Here is a 22645-nt window from a genome sequence, read left to right on the forward strand (position 1 = left end):
TAATATCCGCATAGGGAAGTTTATATATTGCAACATATAAGGAAGTTTCTACAATGGTGCCATCAGTTCTTCTAACTAGGAACATCCCAACGGTCCCTTTCAACTGGATAGATACTAAAAGCCTTCAACCATGTGGAGAAGATCTGCTGGACAGCTACTAGAGGGTGCAATAGTGGAAAAGAAGTAAGCCTTTTCCACCACTGTCACTGTAACATGGTAGGCACAATAATGAGCTTGTACCTGTGTTTGGTCAGATTCATATTGGGCTTTACAGCACTTGCAGTCCATCTATTGTCCGTCTTTGAAGAGGGGACCTGGAAGTGACCATGTCAAGATCACTCCCTTTAGCGCTACACTGTAGCAAGACCAGGGCTCGGACAAGCACACAAACCATGTTGGTTGGAAAAATCCCTCAGAGTAGTCAGAAATCCCTTATATGCCAACTTAATAGGTGCCCCTGGGACACCGGTGGCACTTTGGTTTAAACCACTGTGCCTCTTGGGCTTGCCGATCGGAAGGTCAGCGGTTCGAGGCCCTGCAATGTGGTGAGCTCCTGTTGTTCAGTCCCAGCTCCTGCCAACCCAGCAGTTTGAAAGCACGCCAGTGCAAGTAGATAAATAGGTACCGCTCCGGCGGGAAGGTAAACGGCATTTCCGTGCACTGCTCTGGCTTCGCCAGAAACGGCTTAGTCATGCTGGCCACATGACCCGGAAAAACTGTCTGCGGAAGCAGACGAACGCCAGCTCCCTCAGCGTGTAAAGCGAAATGACTGCTGCAACCCCAGTGTCTTTTGTGACTGGACTTAACAGTCAGGGGTCCCTTTACCTTTACCTAATAGGTGCCCCAACCCTGCAGGGTGATTTATGATCAGGTCAGACTTCACATGATTTATCCATGATAATGGATTCACCATAAGCCCCAGTGCTAAAACATTTCTGTCCTTCTCTGTTGCATCAGTAAGATCCAGGGCAGGTCTTGCAAAATGGGTTGGGCACATAGTCTCATGTTTATCATGAAGTCCTGAATGAGCACAGTAGAAGCAGCATTGGTATGGCTATTGAAGCCCCCAAAACATGAGTGGAGTTCTTCTACACCACCTCCGAGACCATCTCAGGCAGGAAGACTGTTGGCCAGCATGTTGGTTGGTATACTGTGGTCTCCTTCCCCATATGCTCCAGCACCACCAACAATTTGTGTTGGGAGAACCCATAGAACAGCACACAGAGGGTGTTATGTACTGAAGTTCTCACCTTGGGTGCCAGCCACAGTAGTGGGAGTCACTGGACCTCGCTCGTACCAGGTGGAACTTGAAGACGGACGCTTGTGGCACTGGCACATAGACCAGCTTAGGCGCAGGGTTGGGGACTTGGACACTACCGTGGTGCCCCCAACTGCGCTTGTGGCTCCAGAAGAGACACTTACAGATGGCGAGGCTCCACCTACACCTCCCTCGCAAACTGCCAGCATGGAGCCGAACCAAGCCACTTCAGAGGGTCTGCCAGACTTACCACAGACTCAGACCACCCACTATTCAACAGAGGGGAGGGGAGGGGAATTGTTCCATCTGTCAAGCTGCAAGGCTTGCACAGATAGAATGATTAGAGAAGCATGACATTGAAAGAGTTTTAGACCCTAAACCACCACTAACTGAAAGAATGTCACGTGTTCCACTGACCTCCCAGAGTTTTCTGATCTGAAGGAGACATGCTGGTGGTAGTCTCCATGCCTAACGAGATGTGTAGGACCCATGGGCTTTCTTTGTTGTGGTAACTTACTTAGGAACAATCTTCCCTCTGAGCTGCACCTCAGCACAATGTTGACATTGCATTTCATTGGCAAGTGAAGATGCCATCTCTTTCCCCAGACTTTTGGGGCACTGTGGGTTAAACCACAGAGCCTAGGACTTGCTGATCAGGTCAGCGGTTCGAATCCCCGTGACGGGGTGAGCTCTTGTTGCTTGGTCCCTGCTCCTGCCAACCTAGCAGTTCAAAAGCATGTCAAAGTGCAAGTAGATAAATAGGTACCGCTCCAGCAGGAAGGTAAACGGCGTTTCCATGCACTGCTCTGGTTCGCCAGAAGTGGCTTAGTCATGCTGGCCACATGACCCGGAAGCTGTACACCGGGTCCCTTGGCCAATAAAGCAGGATGAGCCCTGCAACCCCAGAGTCGGCCACGACTGGACCTAATGGTCAGGGGTCTCTTTACCTTTAATGTGGGTACCGCTCATCCATCTCGGCTGCACTTGCAGCTCAGCAAATAGTTCTGATAGAGCAGCATTTCCCCTTTGCATCATCCTTCCACTTCCTTTCCCTTGTGTGCCTTTGCAAGCACAATATTGGTGCCTGTATCTTTGTTTTTAATTGAAGTGAGCTGCTTTGGGAGATGGCAATGGACTGAAAAGAGGGATAAAGAGAGATCAAATCAATAAATGGCTCTCTGACTATTTACCATCACTTGTTATAAATAAGTTATAGAACATCTTGGGACTCATTGCCTAAGCAAAAAAGCTCCTGGCTTCTCAATCTTTGGCGCTCTCCTTCTGTGTTTCATTTCAACCTTGTTGCTCCTCTGCCAGTAACTGGCTCATTTTTTTTTTCTTCTTCTAAGAGCATTTCTGCCTATCACTTCTCACTCTTTCCTGACGTCGGCCAACAGGTATACTCAGCCTTGACATCTTGACTTCTTCAGATAACCTTATCTTATCCATGGCATAGTTGTACCCATTATTAACCATGCCTCTGCAAGCCATTCCAGGTGTCCAGTGTTATCCTGAGCCTTCATCCTGTGAATATTTATAACCAAGTGATGGTCAGATTGAATTGTGGTCTGGAAGGGTACAGCAGTCATCATTTTCTCCCCGGGAGCCTTCACATTTGCTCTGAGACTTGGTTTGGTTCATAGGCACCAACTCCTAGGGGCCAAGGTCCCTTTGCCTCCCCCTAAAATATTTGAGCCCCTCCCCCCCAAAAAGTTGATAGGCATTGCCATTCAAATGGCAATGATTGATTACATAGGGCAGGACTTACCTGCCCTCCCCCCCCCCCAATTTTTTTTATTCAAGTTGGCACCCCTGATTTGGTTTAAGCATGTCATCCATACAGGGTCAAGATATACAGTATACATTTCTGCTTATTAAAGGTAAAGGTAAAGGGACCCCTGACCATTAGGTCCAGTCGAGACCGACTCTGGGGCTGCGGCTCTCATCTCGCTTTATTGGCTGAGGGAGCCGGCGTACAGCTTCTGGGTCATGTGGCCAGCATGACTAAGCCGCTTCTGGCGAACCAGAGCAGTGCACGGAAACACCGTTTACCTTCCCGCTGGAGCAGTACCTATTTATCTACTTGCACTTTTGATATGCTTTCGAACTGCTAGGTTGGCAGGAGCAGGGACTGAGCAACGGGAGCTCACCCTGTCATGGGGATTCGAACTGCCGACCTTCTGATCGGCAAGTCCTAGGCTCTGTGGTTTAACCCACAGCACCACCCACGTCCCTTTCTGCTTATTACTAAGATTCATATTCTGCCTTTCTGGTTGTTGTTTTTTAATCTGAAGCTGTTTCCCACTCCACCCCCCACCCCTAGCATGCACTGCAAATGGTTCTTTGATTCTGTTTCCTTGTTTGGTTTCCAAGAACCAGTCAATTCCCTCCCTTCCATCTTGCCTTAGCTTAGTGTTGCAGGATCAGAGATGCTTTGCTTTCATTCAGTCATAAATCAACTTTCTTCCTAGCTTCAGTGATGAAAAAGAGAGGCCGTTTATCAATCTTTGGCAGCAGGCTTTCTGTGTAAAATTCAAACTGCCTTCTTATCTGCTTTATGGAGTCAGGAGGTACTTTTATTCCAGACCCAATGGCCCTCTTGCATTTCTTGGCTTTTTGACCCAACAGTTTACATGCTTACAGAGAGAAGAAATTGTATTAATATATCATCTGGTAACTAATGATAATACTTCATATGTCTGATTAGGTGGCTCTAGTCTGCAAAACCATATACTGCAACAGTTTTGTTATTTTTAAGGTATCGCAGGACTGTTTGTTATTTTTACTTCTGTAATGGGTACACATACCACAAAATTATTAGCATTCAGTGTTTCAAAGGCTTTAAAAGTCATTGTAAAACTTGACGAATAATTTTGTGAAATAGGGATAAAGAAGCAGTTACTATCATCTTAGTAGCAAATCCTACACTGCTCTCTACTGGAAGAGAAGAATTTACACGCAGTTCTTATATGACCTAAATCTCTGGCTGAGTTATCCAAAAACCATTCCCAAGCTTTATACTGGATTAAAAATAAAAAATAAATGAAACATTGTCTAATCTGTTTCAAGTAATTCTTCAGTTATTGGTGGAGCAGAACAAAAGCTAAACATTCCTACAAAGAGTCAAGTTTTGGGGGCTCCCACTTAAGCCCAACATCTGTTCCAGAAGTAACGCAGGAAAACATGTTATGGGTTGCAGAGCTGATGCATTAGTAAGTTTTGCAAAAGTATTAGTTTGTCACATTTGTATGGAAAAGAACCTGCCTAGACTTCACTGTTTCAGAGCCGTATGAATTGCAGTGAAAATGGTCTCATGTTTTCCTCTTGAAAACGAGTTCGAGTAATGCAATTTGTCAATTGTGCATCCCAGTTTCAAGAACGCTGAGGGGGGGAAAGGTCAGAAATAGCACGATGGAGTGCGACACATATGTGCTGTGATTTTACAGCTCATTGAAATAGCAGAGCAGTACATAGGCTCAGCCACCTGGGTCCCTCTACAGCAGTGTTTCCCAACCTTGGGCCTCCAGCTGTTTTTGGACTACAACTCCCATCATCCCTAGCTAACAAGACCAGTGGTCAGGGATGATGGGAATTGTAGTTCAAAAACAGCTGGAGGCCCAAGGTTGGGAAACACTGCTCTACAGATACAGTGGTACCTCGGTTTTTGAGCAGCTCAGAAGCTGAATGTTTCGGAACCCAAACACTGAAAACCTGGAAGTAATTGCTTCCCTTTTCGAATGTGCCTCCGAACTCGGGACAGCTTCCACTGCATTCCCCCCCTCTTTTTCCTCCGTTGACTTCACCGACCGCCCTTTGCGCCTCGGTTCTCAAACGTTTCAGGAGTGGAACGGTCTTCTGGAACGGATTACATTCAACAACTGTATCTTAAATGAGAACTGCCAGAGCGCTAAGAACTTTTATTTATTTATTTACCCCCTTATACGCGGAGGTCTCAGGGTGGTTCACAGAATAAAATAAAAACGACAAAAGATATAATCAAAATAAAAACAACAACCCAATAACCCCCCCCCCAAAAAAACCCCACATTTTAAAAGGGTATAGGATGTCAATCAAATCAACCAAAGGTCTGGTTAAAAAGGGACATTTCTGCCTAGCGCCTAAAGGTGTATAATGAAGGTGCCAGGCAAACTTCCCTGGGGAGAGCATTCCACAGACGGGGAGCCACTGCAGAGAAGGCCTGTTCTTGTGTTGCCACCATCCGGACCTCTCAAGGAGGAGGCACACGAAGGAGAGCCTCAGACGATGATCTCAGGGTCTGGGTAGGTTGTTCATATGGAAAGAGGCATGTGGAATTGAGGTATTGTGGTCCTCAATTCTTGCATTCAGCCTGGATATGCTAGTGTGTGCAGAGATGGGAGAATACCTGTCAGCTTCACCCCTAACATTGCTGGACACGTCCAGTTGGGCATGTGGGCTGATGCAGATACACTCGTTCCTCTACACCAGCAGCGGGGAACCTGCACCCCACAGCCAAATTTGGTTCACCAGGCCATTTTCCATGAACCATGCCTACTTGCCCCACACGTGATATAATATGTGATGTTAAGGGTGGAACAGGTAGCGATGTGTCTGGATTGGCTGCCCACACAGCTGATCCCTGCAGAAAGTTTGGATTTGATATCCCGCTTTATCACCACCCGAAGGAGTCTCAAAGCAGCTAACATTCTCCTTTCCCTTCCTCCTCCACAACAAACACTCTGTGAGGTGAGTGGGGCTGAGAGACTTCAAAGAAGCGTGACTAGCCCAAGGTTACCCAGCAGCTGCATGTGGAGGAGCGGAGACGCGAACCCAGTTCACCAGATTATGAATTTACCACTCTTAACCACTACACCACCCTGGCTTACCACAGAAAGCAGGATTGAACTCTACCCAGTAGCTGGTGGGTGGGGAGTACAATCCCACTTGGTCACACGATCTCTTCCCATCCCTGCGGGTCAGTCAACAGGTGTCAGTCAATTTGATATCAGATTATTGTCCTGCCCAGCTGTCAGGGTTTGCCGACAGGGGTGGGAGGAGATAAAGGTCAGGCCCACCAGGCCAAAAAGTTTCCTCACCCCTCCTCATTTTTGTCTACATAAGATGAACACCTGAAGAAGTTTCAATTCTACCAAAAAACACCCCCATCATCTCTGGTTTCTTAAAGTTGATTAACACATATTGTCCATTTCACAGTTCCTCTTTAGAGTTCAGAGCAGTTGTCTCCCAAATTTGGGTCTTGATCACTACTGGAATGGCAGTAGTTCCCAAGTGCTCGTATACATAATTTCAGAAATAGCCTGGAACATTATCCCTGCATTCCAGGAAGCGGGTGAAGCAAACATGAAGATAGAATGAGGAAAGAAGAAAAATAATTAAAGGCACACAGGGAAGAAACAGAACACACAACTCTGATAAAGCTAAATAACTGGTGCACTTATTTTCGCATTAAGTGTAGTTGATGAAGTTAGTCCAATTTGCTTTTGGCAAAAAATTACCAATAGACTTCTCTCTAGACTAGAGTGTGGGATTTGGGGGGTGGGTGGGAGGAATCTAATGGAGCTATTAATATACCAAACTGATGCGTTTTTAATGCATTTGGGGGGGGGGACAAAGAACTTGTTTTTGAAATTATGAGGGTAGGGCTAAATAAAGTTGCTGTGAATCTGAATCTGTAATATACCAACAACATTTTTAAAAATAGCCAATTGGCCTTACTACAATAGAAATTATGTTTGAGATTATATATGACACATGCAATACCTTTTATTTACTAAACGCTCACTTTATCTGTGATCCCACACATTTGTGTGTGTGCACAAGCTTGTAAAATTCACAGCAGTGGGGTTTTGTGTGCTATTCTGTGTTAAAAGGTGAAATTTGTCCATGAGATCTGATGCTTCACAAAAATAATTGTGACTAGTCCGTTCAGCTTCTACAAATACTGAAATAGCCTGTGGCACACTGTTTCTGATTAAATAAATGAATGCCACCTTTCTTATTTTATTTCTTCAGGATATATTCATCCCCTGAATTTTCTTTATAATTCAAAGTTTTCACCCAGCGACTGGATGGAAAGGTTTTGGTAGTATTTAAAATAAATATGTTATATGTTCAATTATTTTCTGGGGAATGTAGATTCTTTAGAAATAAATGAAAACCTTGTGTCAGTGCCCAGGTTACTTGCTGAAAGTATTTTTACTAAGGAAACTGATGGAGATGCTGGTTTTCATATCTTCACTACTTAAACCAACGATCAGTGTAAAAACACACAGCTCATGCTTCGGAGTAAAAGTTGTGCATTTCTTCGGGAAACCCTGGGATGCTGTAGAGAGGAAACACCTTTTTTAAAAAGTCTGCAGTGGTCTTAGTCTATTATAGCTACATTAACCACCACATTATACATTTGCTTGCATGAAGCCTCTGTGTTAACTGAGCACAGAAATGCGGTTCTTGTTTCTCAGAATAGACTTAAGGACAGAAGTGAAAAGAGTAGTTAAGATTATTGATAACTCAGTGTTAGTTGTGTAAATATGATAGACCATCACCAGTTTGAGCTGATGGTGCTTTCCCATGCTTTTCAGGGAAGAGGTTTCAATCTACTGGAGACCTCCATAAATAGAAGCAAGGATAATCCTGGAACAGACTTTTGGGCCAATAGGGATTGCAAGGGGAAGAAGGAAATAGATTCCCCCACTCCGCCTTCAGTTTGCAGGAGCCGAGATCCATGCCTTCATCCATTCCTTGCTTGCAAATTATATATTTTGGGATTCAAGGGGGAAATGTAAGTGTTAATATGTGAGCAGAGGACTTGCTTGAGGCCTCAAAAATGGTATTCCAAATTGTTTAGAGAAACAGTTAGATAGCACTGGCCCTTCTGCATTGATATTATTGGTGTTGAAAGGGGGTTGTGTTCACTGTAGCTGCAACTTTATCACTCGTGTGTGAAACTATTGTGAGATCAGCTATGATGTTTCATGAAGTGGTTCAACAGTGGAAACCAGTTGGAAGACTAAACCATAAACCTGCCACGTGTTCAGTATTGCTCACTAGCACATGGCTGAAATAAATGGTGATTAATTTGTGGATGTAGCATTCTGCGAAGTCATTAGTTCTTCTGCGCCTGCAGTAAGTTGGGAGAGGGGTAGAAGGCACTGCAATAAAGTATTGATGCAGATGTGGCTCCATTCCTGTACAGTGGTACCTCGGGTTACATACGCTTCAGGTTACAGGCTCTGCTAACCCAGAAGTAGTGCTTCAGGTTAAGAACTTTGCTTCAGGTTGAGAACAGAAACTGTGCTCCGGCGGCGCAATGGCAGCAGGAGGCCCCATTAGCTAAAGTGGTGCTTCAGGTTAAGAACAGTTTCAGGTTAAGAACGGACCTCCGGAACGAATTAAGTACTTAACCCGAGGTACCACTGTACATGCAAAAGCAGCAGCAGTCTGCTACTATACTTACATAAAATAGGGGTTATGGTTTTGTTCTCTTGGTTTAATTATTTACTTGTGTTTTATCTCGTATTTTATTCTGTGAACTGCCCATAGATCTTCTGATGAATTTAATAAATTTAATAGACATACAAATTTAATAATATATAAATAAGTATGTAAAACAAATAGATAAAAATAAATAAATTATAGAATTGCTTCCCATAATTCTCACCCACACATTTGGGGTAGAGAACAATCCCATAGCTGTCAACGTTTCCCTTTTTTAAAGGGAATTTCCCTTATTCCGAATAGGATTCCTCACAAGAAAAGGGAAAAGCTGACAGCTATGCAATCCAAGTGCTTCTTCCTCCTTCCTCCTCCTGTTCTGCCAAAAGAAGGATCTGTGGTGGCCATGGCCAATCTTCTCGACAAACCGAAGGAATTAAAGTGCCACTCTCACCGCGCTATTGTACATTTTGTGCACCACGGCCTCAGGCTACCCACCCACAATCTATGGATTAAGGCAGTTGTGCATGTTCATCCTTGCCTCATTTGTCTGGTATAAGACAAATTTGTCTGGTGTAAGAGCGGGGTGGCTCTGTGGTCTAAACCACTGAGCCTCTTGGGCTTGCTGATTGAAAGGTCGGCGGTTTGAATCCCTGCAACGGGGTGAGCTCCTGTTGCTCTGTCCCAGCTCCTGCCAATCTAGCAGTTCGAAAGCACGCCAGTGCAAGTAGATAAACAGGCACCACTGCGGTGGGAAGGTAAACGGTTTTTTCATGCGCTCTGGTTTCCATCACAGTGTCCCATTGCACCAGAAGCTGTTTATTTGTTTTTTTTAAAGATATTTATTGAAATTTTCCACAATACATTAAAAAGATCAAAAAAAGAAGAAAAACAAAAAAGTTAAAAACACATAGAGTTTGCAATCCTTATTTTCAATAACATATTTCCCTGACTTCCCCACACCTCCCCTTCTTGTATTCCAGTTCAAATTCTTAGTTCAACAAGTTCTTGTCCCCAATTTTCTAACCTTATTTTATTTAATTCGTTTTAGTTAACCAATTTTAACTTATAAACATCAATATTTATACATCAGTGCTCATTCTTAAAACCCTTTTCTAAAGTCGACCCAAATTCCCTTCCACGAATTCCCCAATTTTTATACTAATAACAAAAACAGAGTAAAAAAACCAGAATATAATTGTACACCCTTTGGATTCCCAAAACCCCACCCCCCCTTTCCCGGTTTCGATCCCCAACAAGTGTCCATCAGTCTATGCACCAGAAGCTGTTTAGTCATGCTGGCCACATGACCTGGAAAGCTGTCTGTGGACAAATGCCGGCTTCCCCGGCCTGAAAGCGAGATGAGCGCCGCAAACCCATAGTTGCATTGACTGGACTTAACCGTCGAGGGGGTCCCCATAAAATTGTTGGGTTAGCCCAGAACCTGTGAGGGTCTTCCAGTCCCCATCCAGGGGTCCTTTACCTTTTTTTGTATATAAGTAACAATGTGCTTAAGCAAGGTGTTATGATTGCTACTGAAGTCTTCATTTTCCACTCCACAGCGAATGTACCATTGAGAGCTTTTTGGGTTTCACCTTGATCCTGAGCGTTTGTGCCAGTATATGTGTCAGGAATGCTGGCACAACACTGTGAATTATGCTAATGTGTTGGCCCTACACTTCATGCTGGCACAGCATGTTTTAAGACTGGACCATTAGTGTTGTGGCTCTGTTCAAGCTGCCAATGTTGGAAAGAGACCAAACTTCAGGCACACTCTGATTTTTAAAAATAAATAAATATGTAACCTAAAATAATGCCATGACATTTGTTGCTGTTACATTCATTTCTAAAAGTCATGCCAACTCCAAGGTTGTGATGATTACAAGAAGAGAAACACTGCTATTTTAATAATGAAAATAAGGATTATGCAATAGCATGTAGAAATCTGTAAAATGAAGCAAGAAATATTTTAATGTAAGTTAAAAACTTTTAGCATAAGTGGCAATATGCTTGTGTGTCTTTATACTTGCATATTCCCCAGGGAGAAATAGTTTGCAGCTACAATTCTGGCTAGTTAGTTCTTTTCTTTTCTTTTCTTTTCTTTCTTTCTTGGCCAATTATTTTTATTGATTTTCCATAATTTTTAACAAATTGTCACCAAATTTTAAAAAAATTAATACAAAATCAATACAATTAATACAAAATCAATACAATTAATACAAAATCAATACAATTAATACAAAATCAATAGTTATTTCAAAGGCATTTTTTTTAAAAAAAGGTAACAAGCATCCACTACTTTTCTCACAAATTACAATGTTTTCAGTTTCTTGGCAGCACAGAAGTGGAGCAACCTAAAGGCACAGAAGTCGTGAGAGATGCTGTTAGAAAACTTAAGGTAGGAAACTCTTTTTAAATTTACTAGATACAGTTAGAAGCAATGCCTGATCTGTTCTAAACATATGTGTTGCATTCCCTCTATGTTTATCCACCCCCTGCTAGAAAATCTCAGAACACCAATATACTCTTCCTTCAGTGTACAGTTGTACCTTGGATCCCGAATGCCTTGCAAGTCAAACATTTTGGCTCCCAAACACTGCAAACCTGGTTTGCGAACGTTCTTTGGAACTCAAACGTCTGACGCGAGTTCTGTGGCTTCTGATTGGCTGCAGGAGCTTCCTTGGTTTCCAAATGTTTTGGAAGTCAAACGGGCTTCCGGAACAGATTCCGTTCGGCTTCCAAGGTACCACTATATATTGTGTGGAGCCTTGATACAACCATTCATATTTCCCTTTTTCATAACTGAAGTCGTGGCCCCCTTCCATACATTACACTAATCTCCTGTTAAAGGTTCATCACTAGTCCTTTTGTTCCAGACCTTCACTCCAGTATCCCATGTTTCTTCTTGTTTTCCTTCTCTGCTCCAAGTGTGGGGTCTCCTTCCTCCAAATCTATATTGTCCTCTCATTGGACACAGCTTCAGAGGGCTCCACCCTCTTATCTCTGTTTCCCCAAACGTCTCACTCTGCAGGCTGGCTGGAATGCATCCTAGCCATTCCTCTCCTCTCCATTATCCTGTTTCTCTCAGCTTTCCTTTTTCTGATTCCTCCCCGGTTTTTGCTGTCTCTCTGCATACTAAGAATAGAAGGGTGTCTTCCAGCCTGACCTGATTCATTGCTGCTGGGACTTTTTGCAAAGACTTACAGAGACATGGTGGCATTGATGTTTGCTCCTCACAATGTGCTTGTAACTAAAGGACTTGGCACACACTTGCAATATACCTGTGCTGTGATTTTCACTTGATTTCACTGCAGGAAAGCACGCAGGCTTTCATACAGAAAAGAACAGTGTCCTGAAAAACAGCCAACGGTTAACATTCCCAGAAATGTCAATTTGTAATTGTGAAAAACAGAAATAAGCTTAGGGATCATTCAGTCTCCGTCTACTGGAATTGGATTTATTTATTTTTTAATCACGATTTTTATTGAGTTTTCCATATTCCATTTCATTTCATAATACGTATCCAAAGCTTACATTTTTACTCCAAAAGAACAACGACCTCCTTCCCTTCCTCTTTTCTGACTTCCCTATAACATTAACATATTTATCACATTTCTATAATCACTTCTTTACCTTATATGATCATTTAAAAATCACCCTCTCATTTGTAAATTAGCTCCTTCTTTCCTCATTACCAAACATTTCACGTTAAGGCTACAAACGTTTTCAGGTGTTTACAGTTTTCTTTCATAGAATCATAGAGTTGGAATAGACCACAAGGGCCATCGAGTCCAACCCCCTGCCAAGCAGGAAACACCATCAGAGCACTCCCGACATATGGTTGTCAAGCCTCCGCTTAAAGACCTCCAAAGAAGGAGACTCCACCACACTCCTTGGCAGCAAATTCCACTGTCGAACAGCTATTACTGTCAGGAAGTTCTTCCTAATGTTTAGATGGAATCTTCTTTCTTGTAGTTTGGATCCATTGCTCTGTGTCCGCTTCTCTGGAGCAGCAGAAAACAACTATATTTCAAGTAAACAATATATTTCAAGAAAACAATATATTTCAAGTAATATATAAATTTGCTCCAGTCCTTTTGAAATCTATCGTCTGGCCAATTCCTAATTTCCCCCGTCAACTTCGCCAACTCCACAAATTCTACCATCTTTATCTGCCAGTCGTCCAGGGTTGGGAGTTCTTGCTGCTTCCATCTTTGGGCCAGTAGGATTCTTGCTTCCATTGTGGCGTACATGAACAAATTTACATCTTTTTTGTGGATTTCCTCGTCAATTAACCCTAATAAAAATGTTTCTGGTTTTTTACTGAAATTGTATTTCAACACCTTTTTTAATTCATTATAAATAATGTCCCAGAAGATTTTAACTTTAGTGCAATTCCACCACATATGTAGGAAGTTCCCTTCCTACTCCCTGCATTTCCAACATAGTTTATCCTGACACCTATACATTTTGGCAAGTTTACTTGGTGTGATGTACCAACTATACATCATCTTCATTAGATTTTCTTTGAGTGCCACTCACGCCGTGTAGAATTGGATCTTTATGCTCTGTTCAGATGCAGGTGCTGCTCAGTGAATCTTGTAATCCTTTTGTGTTATTTCTGTTCATGTTGACTTGCTTTCTCAGTCTCCACTGCTTTTCCACCAGCGATGCTTGCAAAGTTTAAGCAGAGGGTTCCACCCCACATGATCTAAACAGTCTGCTTTTAAATCAAATGGGTGAATCTGACTGAAACCAGGTCCACAGCCCAAGCCGCTGCTGGCCCCTTCTTATCTGATTGGCCCATTCAAACTAGCCTTTTTTGCCATTCTGGGTGACCACAGGGGGAGGTTCCTACATCCCCCAATGGTCATGCCAGGATCAAAATAGCCCTGGGACTGGACTGCAGTGGACCACAAACCATCCCTCCCCCAGAGTGTGTCAGGAGCTCATCCTACACTCGAGTAGGACCCTGGCAGAGACACATGCCCAACTGGCATGTTCTCTCCCTCCTGGTCGTTCGTTTGGGAGCTTCAAAAACTTTCTTCTGCCCGAACATCACAGCGACCGATGCCAACAGACACTGTCACTCTTAGGGATTTGCAGAGTCTTCGCAGTTCGCGTGACAGACCTCAGCAACTCAGCATTTTGGCTAATCTACTTTATTTACATATAAACACACACGGATCACTGCAGCATGGCTCCCTCTCTCTGTAGCATCAGACAGCAAAGAGAATGAACAAAGGACAATAGTCCCACTTCACAGAACACAGTAACACAAACATCCTGTCTCCGTCACTTCCCACTCTGTGAAGTCAAAATATGCACCGTCATGTGATAGACAAAAATCCCATGACTGCAATCATGGAGCAGGAATTCTAACAGAGACCCAGGTAAGTGGCCACTGTTTTGAAGTCATTTGCAGCCCTTTTTAAGTTTGAGTCCAACTGAAAATGGGGTTCACACTTTGCCCTTGTTGCTAATGGCCTTTCCTCCCCTGCTGAGCACTCTCTACACTCTTACCTTTGCATGGAAGTGGATGAGCAGGCAACAGTGGTGATAAGGCTCAGGAAAATCATTTTTTAGCTGAGTATCAGGTAAGCAGACACCAATCCAGTTACCTCCTGATTTTTTGTAGAAGCAGTGTGGGTAGAAAGAAGAATGCAAAAAATGATTTGTACAAAATTTTTCTTTTGAATGCTCAAGGAAGAATTTCCACATTTCTGCTTTGCACCAGAGCTGTCATCCCCAATATGTTTCACTAGGTTTTTTGCAGATACTTTTTGCTTCCTTCGGAATTCCTCATGCTGTTTGCCTGAGGAGAAATCACAACATTTACTTCCATTTTTGCTTTAGGCAAAAAATCATTGTTGACAGTTAATTTGCATTTTACATTATGTGAGAGTGGGAAGAACGCTGTGTGGGAAAGAACGATAAGATCAGAGCTCTGAATCAGCCCTTCACAGATAATGTTTGGCCATCCAATTTCTTAGTAAGTATCAGTCTTAATCTTCCTATGCACTTGTTGACCACTAAGCCATATATAATATCTAAATGATCCTCAATCTGGTTTAAATTCTCAGTTAACAACTTTATGTTGATGCAAAGATTAGGATAAGGAAGTGTAAACCATTTCATTAATTCTTTCCATATGCTATCCTGAATTTATGAGACATCGTAGGAATTGAACACTGAGGGCCATTGCTGACCCCAGATACCAACCCTGTGGTCAACAAATCCTTGACTCAATTTCATATATACACTAGAGTCATAGTCAAATATCCATTTCTTTTTTAAAGGATAAGCCTATTTGATCCCAATGTCCCATTAAAAAGTGTGGGGTTTTTTTGCAACTAAAAGCTACATCTGGCACATAAATCATTTTTTAATCATCAGCATCTGTCATCAGTATCTGTATGCACTGCAACAGTTCAGAGCAGGCAACAGAATTGTTCCTCCAATAAGAAACTGATGCTAAAATTTCCATTGTTTTAAGAACTTATGCCCAATAGCAGAAAGACAACCGGAATAAAAAATATTTGCAATAGTTTAAAAAGACACTGAGGCTCAGTTTGGGAACTCTCCAGTGTCACGGTTATTGCAGGAGCTGTGAGCCTTTTGCCCTTGTTGTTCAGCCTTGGAGCACAGATCATATTACTTGGAAGGTTAACTCAGTTAATTCATCTCATAACCAAGAATGAATACATTGAACCCAAAGAAGTATGAATATTTCCATATGTCTGGATATTTTAGATATAGGGGTATCTTTTATATGGGCAAAATTTGTATAAAATCTCAGATGGCTGAATTAGTGTTGGAGAAAGCATAGAATGAGGAAAAACTAGAAATTGATTCTTAAATGTTAGAGTTAAAAGTCTGACGGAGTAGCAGTCTGAGAAACGAAATGATATCCAGCGGTTCATGCTAAATTTAAAACCTCCTCCATTTTAATTCTCTTTAAAGATGCATCATAGAATTTCTGTGATCCAGCTTAAAGCATGCTCTGCATGAGAATACTTAATGGTAAAAAATAAAGATGTATTCCTATCTGTTCATTATTATTATTACTGTTAAAAGAAATGTCAATTAAAATTTCATGAAACCACAGCAGTGTCACAACTTCAAAAAGAACTGAATTAATTGGAAAAGAGGGAGAACATGTTTTAAGTGTTTAGGCTCCTATTAGAGGAAATTAATCATAAATCTTGGGGCCTAATTAATACTTACTTTTTTTTAATGTTTCCATGTATTTGGGTTGTGATCCAAGTTCAAGGCACTTGTTTCATCAAAGGCCTTGGTGCTTCAAAGAGCTGAGCACATACTCAGAAATACTATATGATCTCAAATGTCCATTCACTAATAAAAGGCTGTGTAGCTTTGCACCGCGGGAAATGTTGCTTGCTCACTCTTGACCATAGAACATTAAAATTTCTTGAACTCTGCTGAAGATGTGTCCAACTTAAAAGCCCACTTAAGATTCAAGTGATAAAATAGTTGACAATGTAGGGGCATCAAGGTGTTAATTCCCTTTCCCTTTCCCCACAACTTATTAATTTATGAAACTATTACATATGGCACTAAATAATTTGATTTTCACCAGTAGGTGGTGCTGATGCTCTACAGCAAAAAAGAGACATTTTTGGCAGGCTTAATTCTTTTCTAGTTCTCTTCCAGTTTATGATTTATGCCACTGCTATCAGTACTAAGTCATTACATTGGGCCAGGAATTGTTAATATTATTGAAAAGAAACACTCTTGTTGCATTATCAACTTTCCTATACAGCATTCTCCTGTGGAACGCTGTACTGTTAATTTGGAATGCTTTCTGTTCCTTTGCACAGATGTGAAAAAAATAGTATAAATCATCATTACCAGAGGGAACGTGGAAGCCAGGAGAATCTTCTGGTATAGCATGTCCGTTACATGGACGCTTCCAAAATACTCCATTTGAACTCTTTGTTCTTGTTCCCGAGTAACATTTTCCATTATTCTAATCAAACAGATATATAAAATGGGTGTTACTCAAAATGTTTCATAGTGAGCCTTTTCAAGTGAACCCTAATCTTAAAACAGACACAGATTGTCAGCCTGTTGGTAAGAATGTCATTGTTCTGGAAAAGGAGAATGACTAATGTGTGAAACATACAAAGGATGGAGCCCAAGGGAGAAAATAGATCTCAATCTTTGGAGTCTGGCAAGCTGCCCCTCTCATCATCTTGTCTTCAATCGCATTGTTGCTTCTTTCCTACTGAGCACTAGCAAGGGCTTGTTGATGATGGGCGACACCCCTTCATTTGCTTTCCAGTTCTGCTGCAACAAATCGAGGGCAGCAACAACAGTAGTTTAGGAGCAGTCTTCAAATCAACTTTCTTACTTTCAAAGATCCTGCAGCCAACCAGCCACTTCTTCCAACTATATAAGCTGCCCAGTGAAATGTAAGGACAGACCAGTTTTGGCCCATGCTTCCTGAGATAAAATGGCTAAATAATGTAAAAAAAAGGGGGGGGGGTTGGTATCACATTGAGTTTTAGTACATCACGTATCATTTTCAAAAGGGCAACTCCTAAACCATGCAGTAAACCCTACCTCTTGTGTTGCAACTATTTAATGTAAGTTAATGTAAGTCTTTCAGGACCGGTGTTATGTGGTTTCGGCGGCCGCTCCCAGTCACCAGTCTAGCTGCTGCATTCTGGATTAGTTGTAATTTCCGGGTCACCTTCAAAGGTAGCCCCACATAGAGCACATTGCAGTAGTCCAAGTGGGAGATAACCAGAGCATGCACCACTCTGGCGAGACAGTCTGCAGCAGGTAGGGTCTCAGCCTGTGTATCAAATGGAGCTGGTAGACAGCTGCCCTGGACACAGAATTGACCTGCGCCTCCATGGACAGCTGTGAGTCCAAAATGACTCCCAGCCTGCGCACCTGGATCCATTTTGGGGCATCAGATTTTGGGCTTTCTCAGGGCACTGTATTATGAAAGATTACCAAAGTCCATCCCTGATCCTGGAGAGTATTACAATGAATCATAATATATAAATGCAGAGTCAGCCTTGAAAAATCTGCATTGGCTGCTGAAAGAAGCCTTGCTACTAATGGAGGAGGCACCCATACAAAGGTCTCACGAACTGACCTCAATGACCAGAGCAGCAGAGGACCTGAGACAGACAGAGAGCTGGATATTGGATATTGTTTTCTTTGGAACTTGTGAGCTGTAGCAAATTTCAAAAAAGGAACGTACTATGACGTAATTAATAGTGTTAAATTTAAACTATAAATATTCTTACATGATCCTTTGTTTCCCATTTTCAGTTCGCAAGACATATCAAGAAATCTGAAGGTCAAAAAACACCAAAGGTTGAGTTGCAAATTTCAATATATGGAGTGAAAATTCTAGATCCCAAAACAAAGGTAGGAACCCTCTTTTCTTCCTCTTCTCCCTCTAGCATTCCGACTATTTGACGTAATACATATATTAAATTAAATGTATCCATCTCATTGGCAAGCAAGAATCAAAAATAGCAGAAGGTCTGGTATGAAACATGAGCTCCCATCATGGTCACTGCCAAGAATAGATTTACAATAGCTATAAAACATTGCATAATCAAGATAGTAACACAGTGTGTGTGTGTGTGTGTGTGTGTGTGTGTGTGTATTCTGCTTATTTGAAGTTCCTGAGCAATGGATTGGATCCAGCCATTTTTCTTCTTTCAGTTCCCTCTGCAGCTTTTCTGGGGGTTGTGGGGGGGGGGAGAAATTGGAGAAAATTGCCTCCCTGCTTCTTCCAGTGGGATCGCCATGTGGGTGGAGGTAATGATGAAATACATGGATCAAGGGGCAGGGGAAACTCTTACAACCTGTCATGTTCCTATCAGTCTCCCAAACAAAAGTCACCCAAGGAATAACTGAAATTCACTTCACAATAGCTCAGTTGGCTAGCGTGCGGTGCTGATAACGCCAAGATTGCAGGTTCAAACCCCATATGGGACAGCTGCATATTCCTGCATTGCAGAGGTTCGGACTAAACCATGGGTAGGCAAACTAAGGCCTGGGGGCCGCATCTGGCGATGTGGCCCAATCGCCTTCTAAATCCGATCCACGGACTGCCTGGGAATCAGCGTGTTTTTACATGAGTAGAATGTGTCCCTTTATTTAAAATGCATCTCTGGGTTATTTGTGGGGCCTGCCTGGTGGTTTTACATGAGTAGAATGAATCCTTTTATTTAAAATGCACCTCTGGGTTATTTGTGGGGCATAGGAATTCATTCTCCCCCCCCCCCTAACCCCCCACAAGGTCTGAGGGACAGTGGACTGGCCCCCTGCTGAGAAAGTTTGCTGAGTCCTGGAAACGATCCTTAGGGACCCTTCCAACTCTGCTTCTATGAATCTGTGTGGTTTATATTCCAAAGAAATATAAAAAAGGGGCCTGTGAATGTAGTGAAAGGGAAGTAAACACCTTATTTGACAAATTCTTCTTTGCCTGCAAAGTGGATGAGAAGGAGCAATACTGAGCAGGGAAACAGTTGAGTTATCAGGAAGGCTGTGCTGAAGGAGAAATCTGGAAGGAATGCAAAGAACCAAGAGTAGCACTTGTTGTTGTTTTTAAAAAAAGAGAGGGAAATGAGAACCAGTGTGTGACACCAGGCCAAAAAAGGGAAGGTACAGAGAATGCTGGCAATCCCAGAAACTCTTATATTAATGAAGAACGAGAACCACATATTCATAAAGTGGAGAATAGCTCCCATACAAGCGACATATTTTTCTCGATATCCAGAACTGCTTTCCCATGACACTAGCCAGCGGCGTAGCGTGGGTTGTCAGCACCCGGGGCAAGGCAAGTAATTTGCGCCCCCTAACCCATGGATTTGCCCTAACCCCAGATGTTGCGCCCGGTGCGGCCGGCCCCCCCTGCACCCCCCACGCTACGCCACTGACACTAGCCAGAAGTAATAAAATGCTGCCTAGGGACTTGGATTGAAAAGCAAATAAGTATCATTTAAGTATTCTGTTTCTATAAACTTACAAAAGTGTGTTTTCTAAGTTGGAAGTTATCTGCTTAATGGCAGTTTAAGCAACAGTAGCGTTTTCAGTATTGGGGCATCCCCATGGTGTGGCAATGCCTGCAGACTCCTCTGCATTTATGCGTTCATTGCTCTTCATGCACATGAGGGCAGCTGACAGAAATGGTAGGCAACTAATATTCAGTGTTCCCTTGTATAGAGACGCAGGACATAACCAGAAGGAGGGTTATATCCAGGGCCATACCCAATTTTCTGTACTAGGTGGTCACCTTTCCATATCGAAATATAGGAAAATAGCCTCCCCCAAAATGTTGCCCTCCAGGATAGAACTCTAGAACTCTCATCATTCCTAGTCATTGGCTATTCTGGCTGGGCTTGATGTGAGTTGTGCTCCCAAACAAACTTCTAGAGGACACCATGTTTGGGAAAGCTGGGGAAAAATCAGTAATCACCTCTACAGCGTTGGCATTAAAGATTCATGCAGTCAGTGCAAACAATTCTTTTTCAGTTCTCACTCTTTTATAGTAAACACGTACCTTAAATAAATAAAGCTTGCTCCTTTAAGCTCACCATAATGTAACTGGCAGGGATTTTTTTTTTTTTTTTTTTTAAATCTCAATGTATTCAGCATGGTGGTGATAATGATGATCTTGAAAAATCAACTCTGAGCCAAGTGGAAACTGTGTTATGGTTATGGAATGGGACGTTCCTTAATGTTGCTCACAGCTTGCAAATGGCACTACATTCACTGAGACACAGAAGGTGGAGTGAGTTTGCTTAAGGGTGTTGATACCACGTTGCTCTCAAAGAATGCAAGAAAACTTCACTTCAGCTGCTTTAATCCAGCGTCACAAATCTAAATTTGGCTTTCTAAAATATTCTGCAATCAGGATTACTTGAGAGTGATTGCAGAAGTTGTTTTCCGTGTACGTGTTTCAAGTGCCCGATATGTTTAACATACCTCTTAAGTGGTATTCTGAAATAAAGCATGGTACTCCTCATTTACTCTATACTTCAAGATCCCGTCCTTCTATCTGGAAAACTGGCATTTGCATCATCCACTCACTACAGTTAATATACAGTCGTGTCAACTGACGGGATGATATGTACAGCAGAAATATGTTTTGTGCAGAAACTACATTGAGTGTGATCCAACAAGAGAGTCCTGAGAATGGAGCTGGAGCTCTCCCAATATCTGCAATGGAACATCTTGTGTTTATGCTTCTTTGCCTTGTGTAGCTGAAAATTGGACCCAGATGCCTGTTCAGATTGCAGGCTTGTCTAACAAAGCAGTGTATTGGTCTGTGAGAGGCATATTTCATGTTAGAATGTAAAATTATAGCTTGTTGTGGTAACTTTTGTGGGGCCTCGCTAGACGATCATCAGACCCCCAAATGCAACCCAGGATGTGTAATTCCACCGTCATTTTTTTTTAAAAAATTTTTTTTTTTTTTTGCAGGAAGTCCAGCACAACTGCCAGCTCCACCGGATATCATTTTGTGCTGACGACAAAACTGACAAAAGGATATTCACTTTCATATGCAAAGATTCAGAGTCAAACAAACACCTGTGTTATGTCTTTGACAGTGAAAAGTGTGTAAGTATGAAGTATTTATTTTAAAGCTGGTTTGGGGTTGAGATTTGTTTGTTACGCTGAAAGTTATTGTCCCTTTTCTTGCTGTAAAGGCAGAAAAGAGAAGAAAACTTGCAAAAGCTTCTATCTTTGAAGCCAAAGGTATGAAGGTATTATCCCTGTGCTCCTTTGAGACTGTTGCAACCAGTGCTTTTTTTCTTTTAAAAAAATGTTTAGGGGTACTCTCATTTTCCTACTCATATTGAAATACTGCCCCTCAATGAGGCCAAACTTAGATTCACAAAATGTTTAGGGGTATGCGTTCCCCTGCGTCCCCCTAGGGAAAAGGCATGAACTCTGGTTGCTAGAAACTGCAGGATGGGAGAGTGCTGTTGCACACAGGTTCTGCATGCTGGCTTTTCATAGGCGTCTGGTTGGTCACCGAGAGAGCAGGATGCTACACAAGATGTACCATTCCTTGGCCTGATCCAGCAGCCTTTTCTTATGCTATGTCAATCACAGACCATATAAGGAAAGCCAGAAAAACAGCCTCCTTGTTTCTTAGTCCAAATATTTCTTAGTCCAAAGTATTTTCTACTTCAACATGGATACCCAAAATGTAGGCACCAAGCACTGTTAAGCATCAAGGTTGCATCCTGCTGCATGCTGCATTAAAATACCAGGAAGCAGTGTGTGGTGGGCCAGCGTTGGGCCTTGCATTTTAGTATTAAGAGGAATACATGTGCCCTTGACAGCCAGCATTTCTGTTTTGTACCTCTGCATCTGAAAAACAGGACGCGGGTGGCGCTGTGGGTTAAACCACAGAGCCTAGGACTTGCCGATCAGAAGGTTGGTGGTTCGAATCCCCGCGATTGAGTGAGCTCCCATTGCTCGGTCCCAGCTCCTGCCAACCTAGCAGTTCGAAAGCACGTCAAAGTGCAAGTAGATAAATAGGTACCGCTCTGGTGGGAAGGTAAACAGTGTTTCCGTGCGCTGCTCTGGTTTTCCAGAAGTGGAGTCATACTGGCCACATGACCCGGAAGCTGTACGCCGGCTCCCTCAGCCTTTAAACCGAGATGAGCGCTGCAACCCCAGAGTCGGTCACGACTGGACCTAATGGTCAGACGTCCCTTTACCTTTACTATCTGAAAAACAGTACCAAAAAACCTGGGAGAAATGTCCTTCACTGTTCTGAGACTGAAGGAAAGGCTCTGTCTTTTATCTTGCTGTAGGGCTTTGACTGTTTATAGAGCTGTGCAGTGTTAAGTGCTGCACCATGGCTAAAGTAATGTTTTGGATACTTTCCTTCTCTTGGATCTTGTGTTCATCCTTCCTCTGCTTCCAAATCCCGATGCACTTTTT

At 42.5% G+C, this 22645-nt stretch overlaps 1 protein-coding gene across 7 annotated transcripts in view; it reads left to right on the forward strand.

The window, feature by feature from the left end:
* The window catches only part of GULP1 (GULP PTB domain containing engulfment adaptor 1), a 164147-nt gene that overhangs the window by 113188 nt on the left and 28314 nt on the right, over window positions 1-22645 (forward strand). For 6 of the 7 annotated variants that reach the window (XM_028750219.2, XM_077917218.1, XM_077917236.1 and 3 more), the window contains 3 exons: window positions 11019-11090; window positions 18002-18100; window positions 21170-21307. In XM_028750219.2, the coding sequence (XP_028606052.2) occupies window positions 11019-11090; window positions 18002-18100; window positions 21170-21307 (309 nt within the window). The remainder of the gene's footprint in view (window positions 1-11018; window positions 11091-18001; window positions 18101-21169; window positions 21308-22645) is intronic. The other variant, XM_028750245.2, reaches the window with a different exon arrangement.

The sequence above is a fragment of the Podarcis muralis genome, chromosome 1 (assembly GCF_964188315.1).
Source record: "Podarcis muralis chromosome 1, rPodMur119.hap1.1, whole genome shotgun sequence".
Lineage (NCBI taxonomy): Eukaryota > Metazoa > Chordata > Lepidosauria > Squamata > Lacertidae > Podarcis > Podarcis muralis.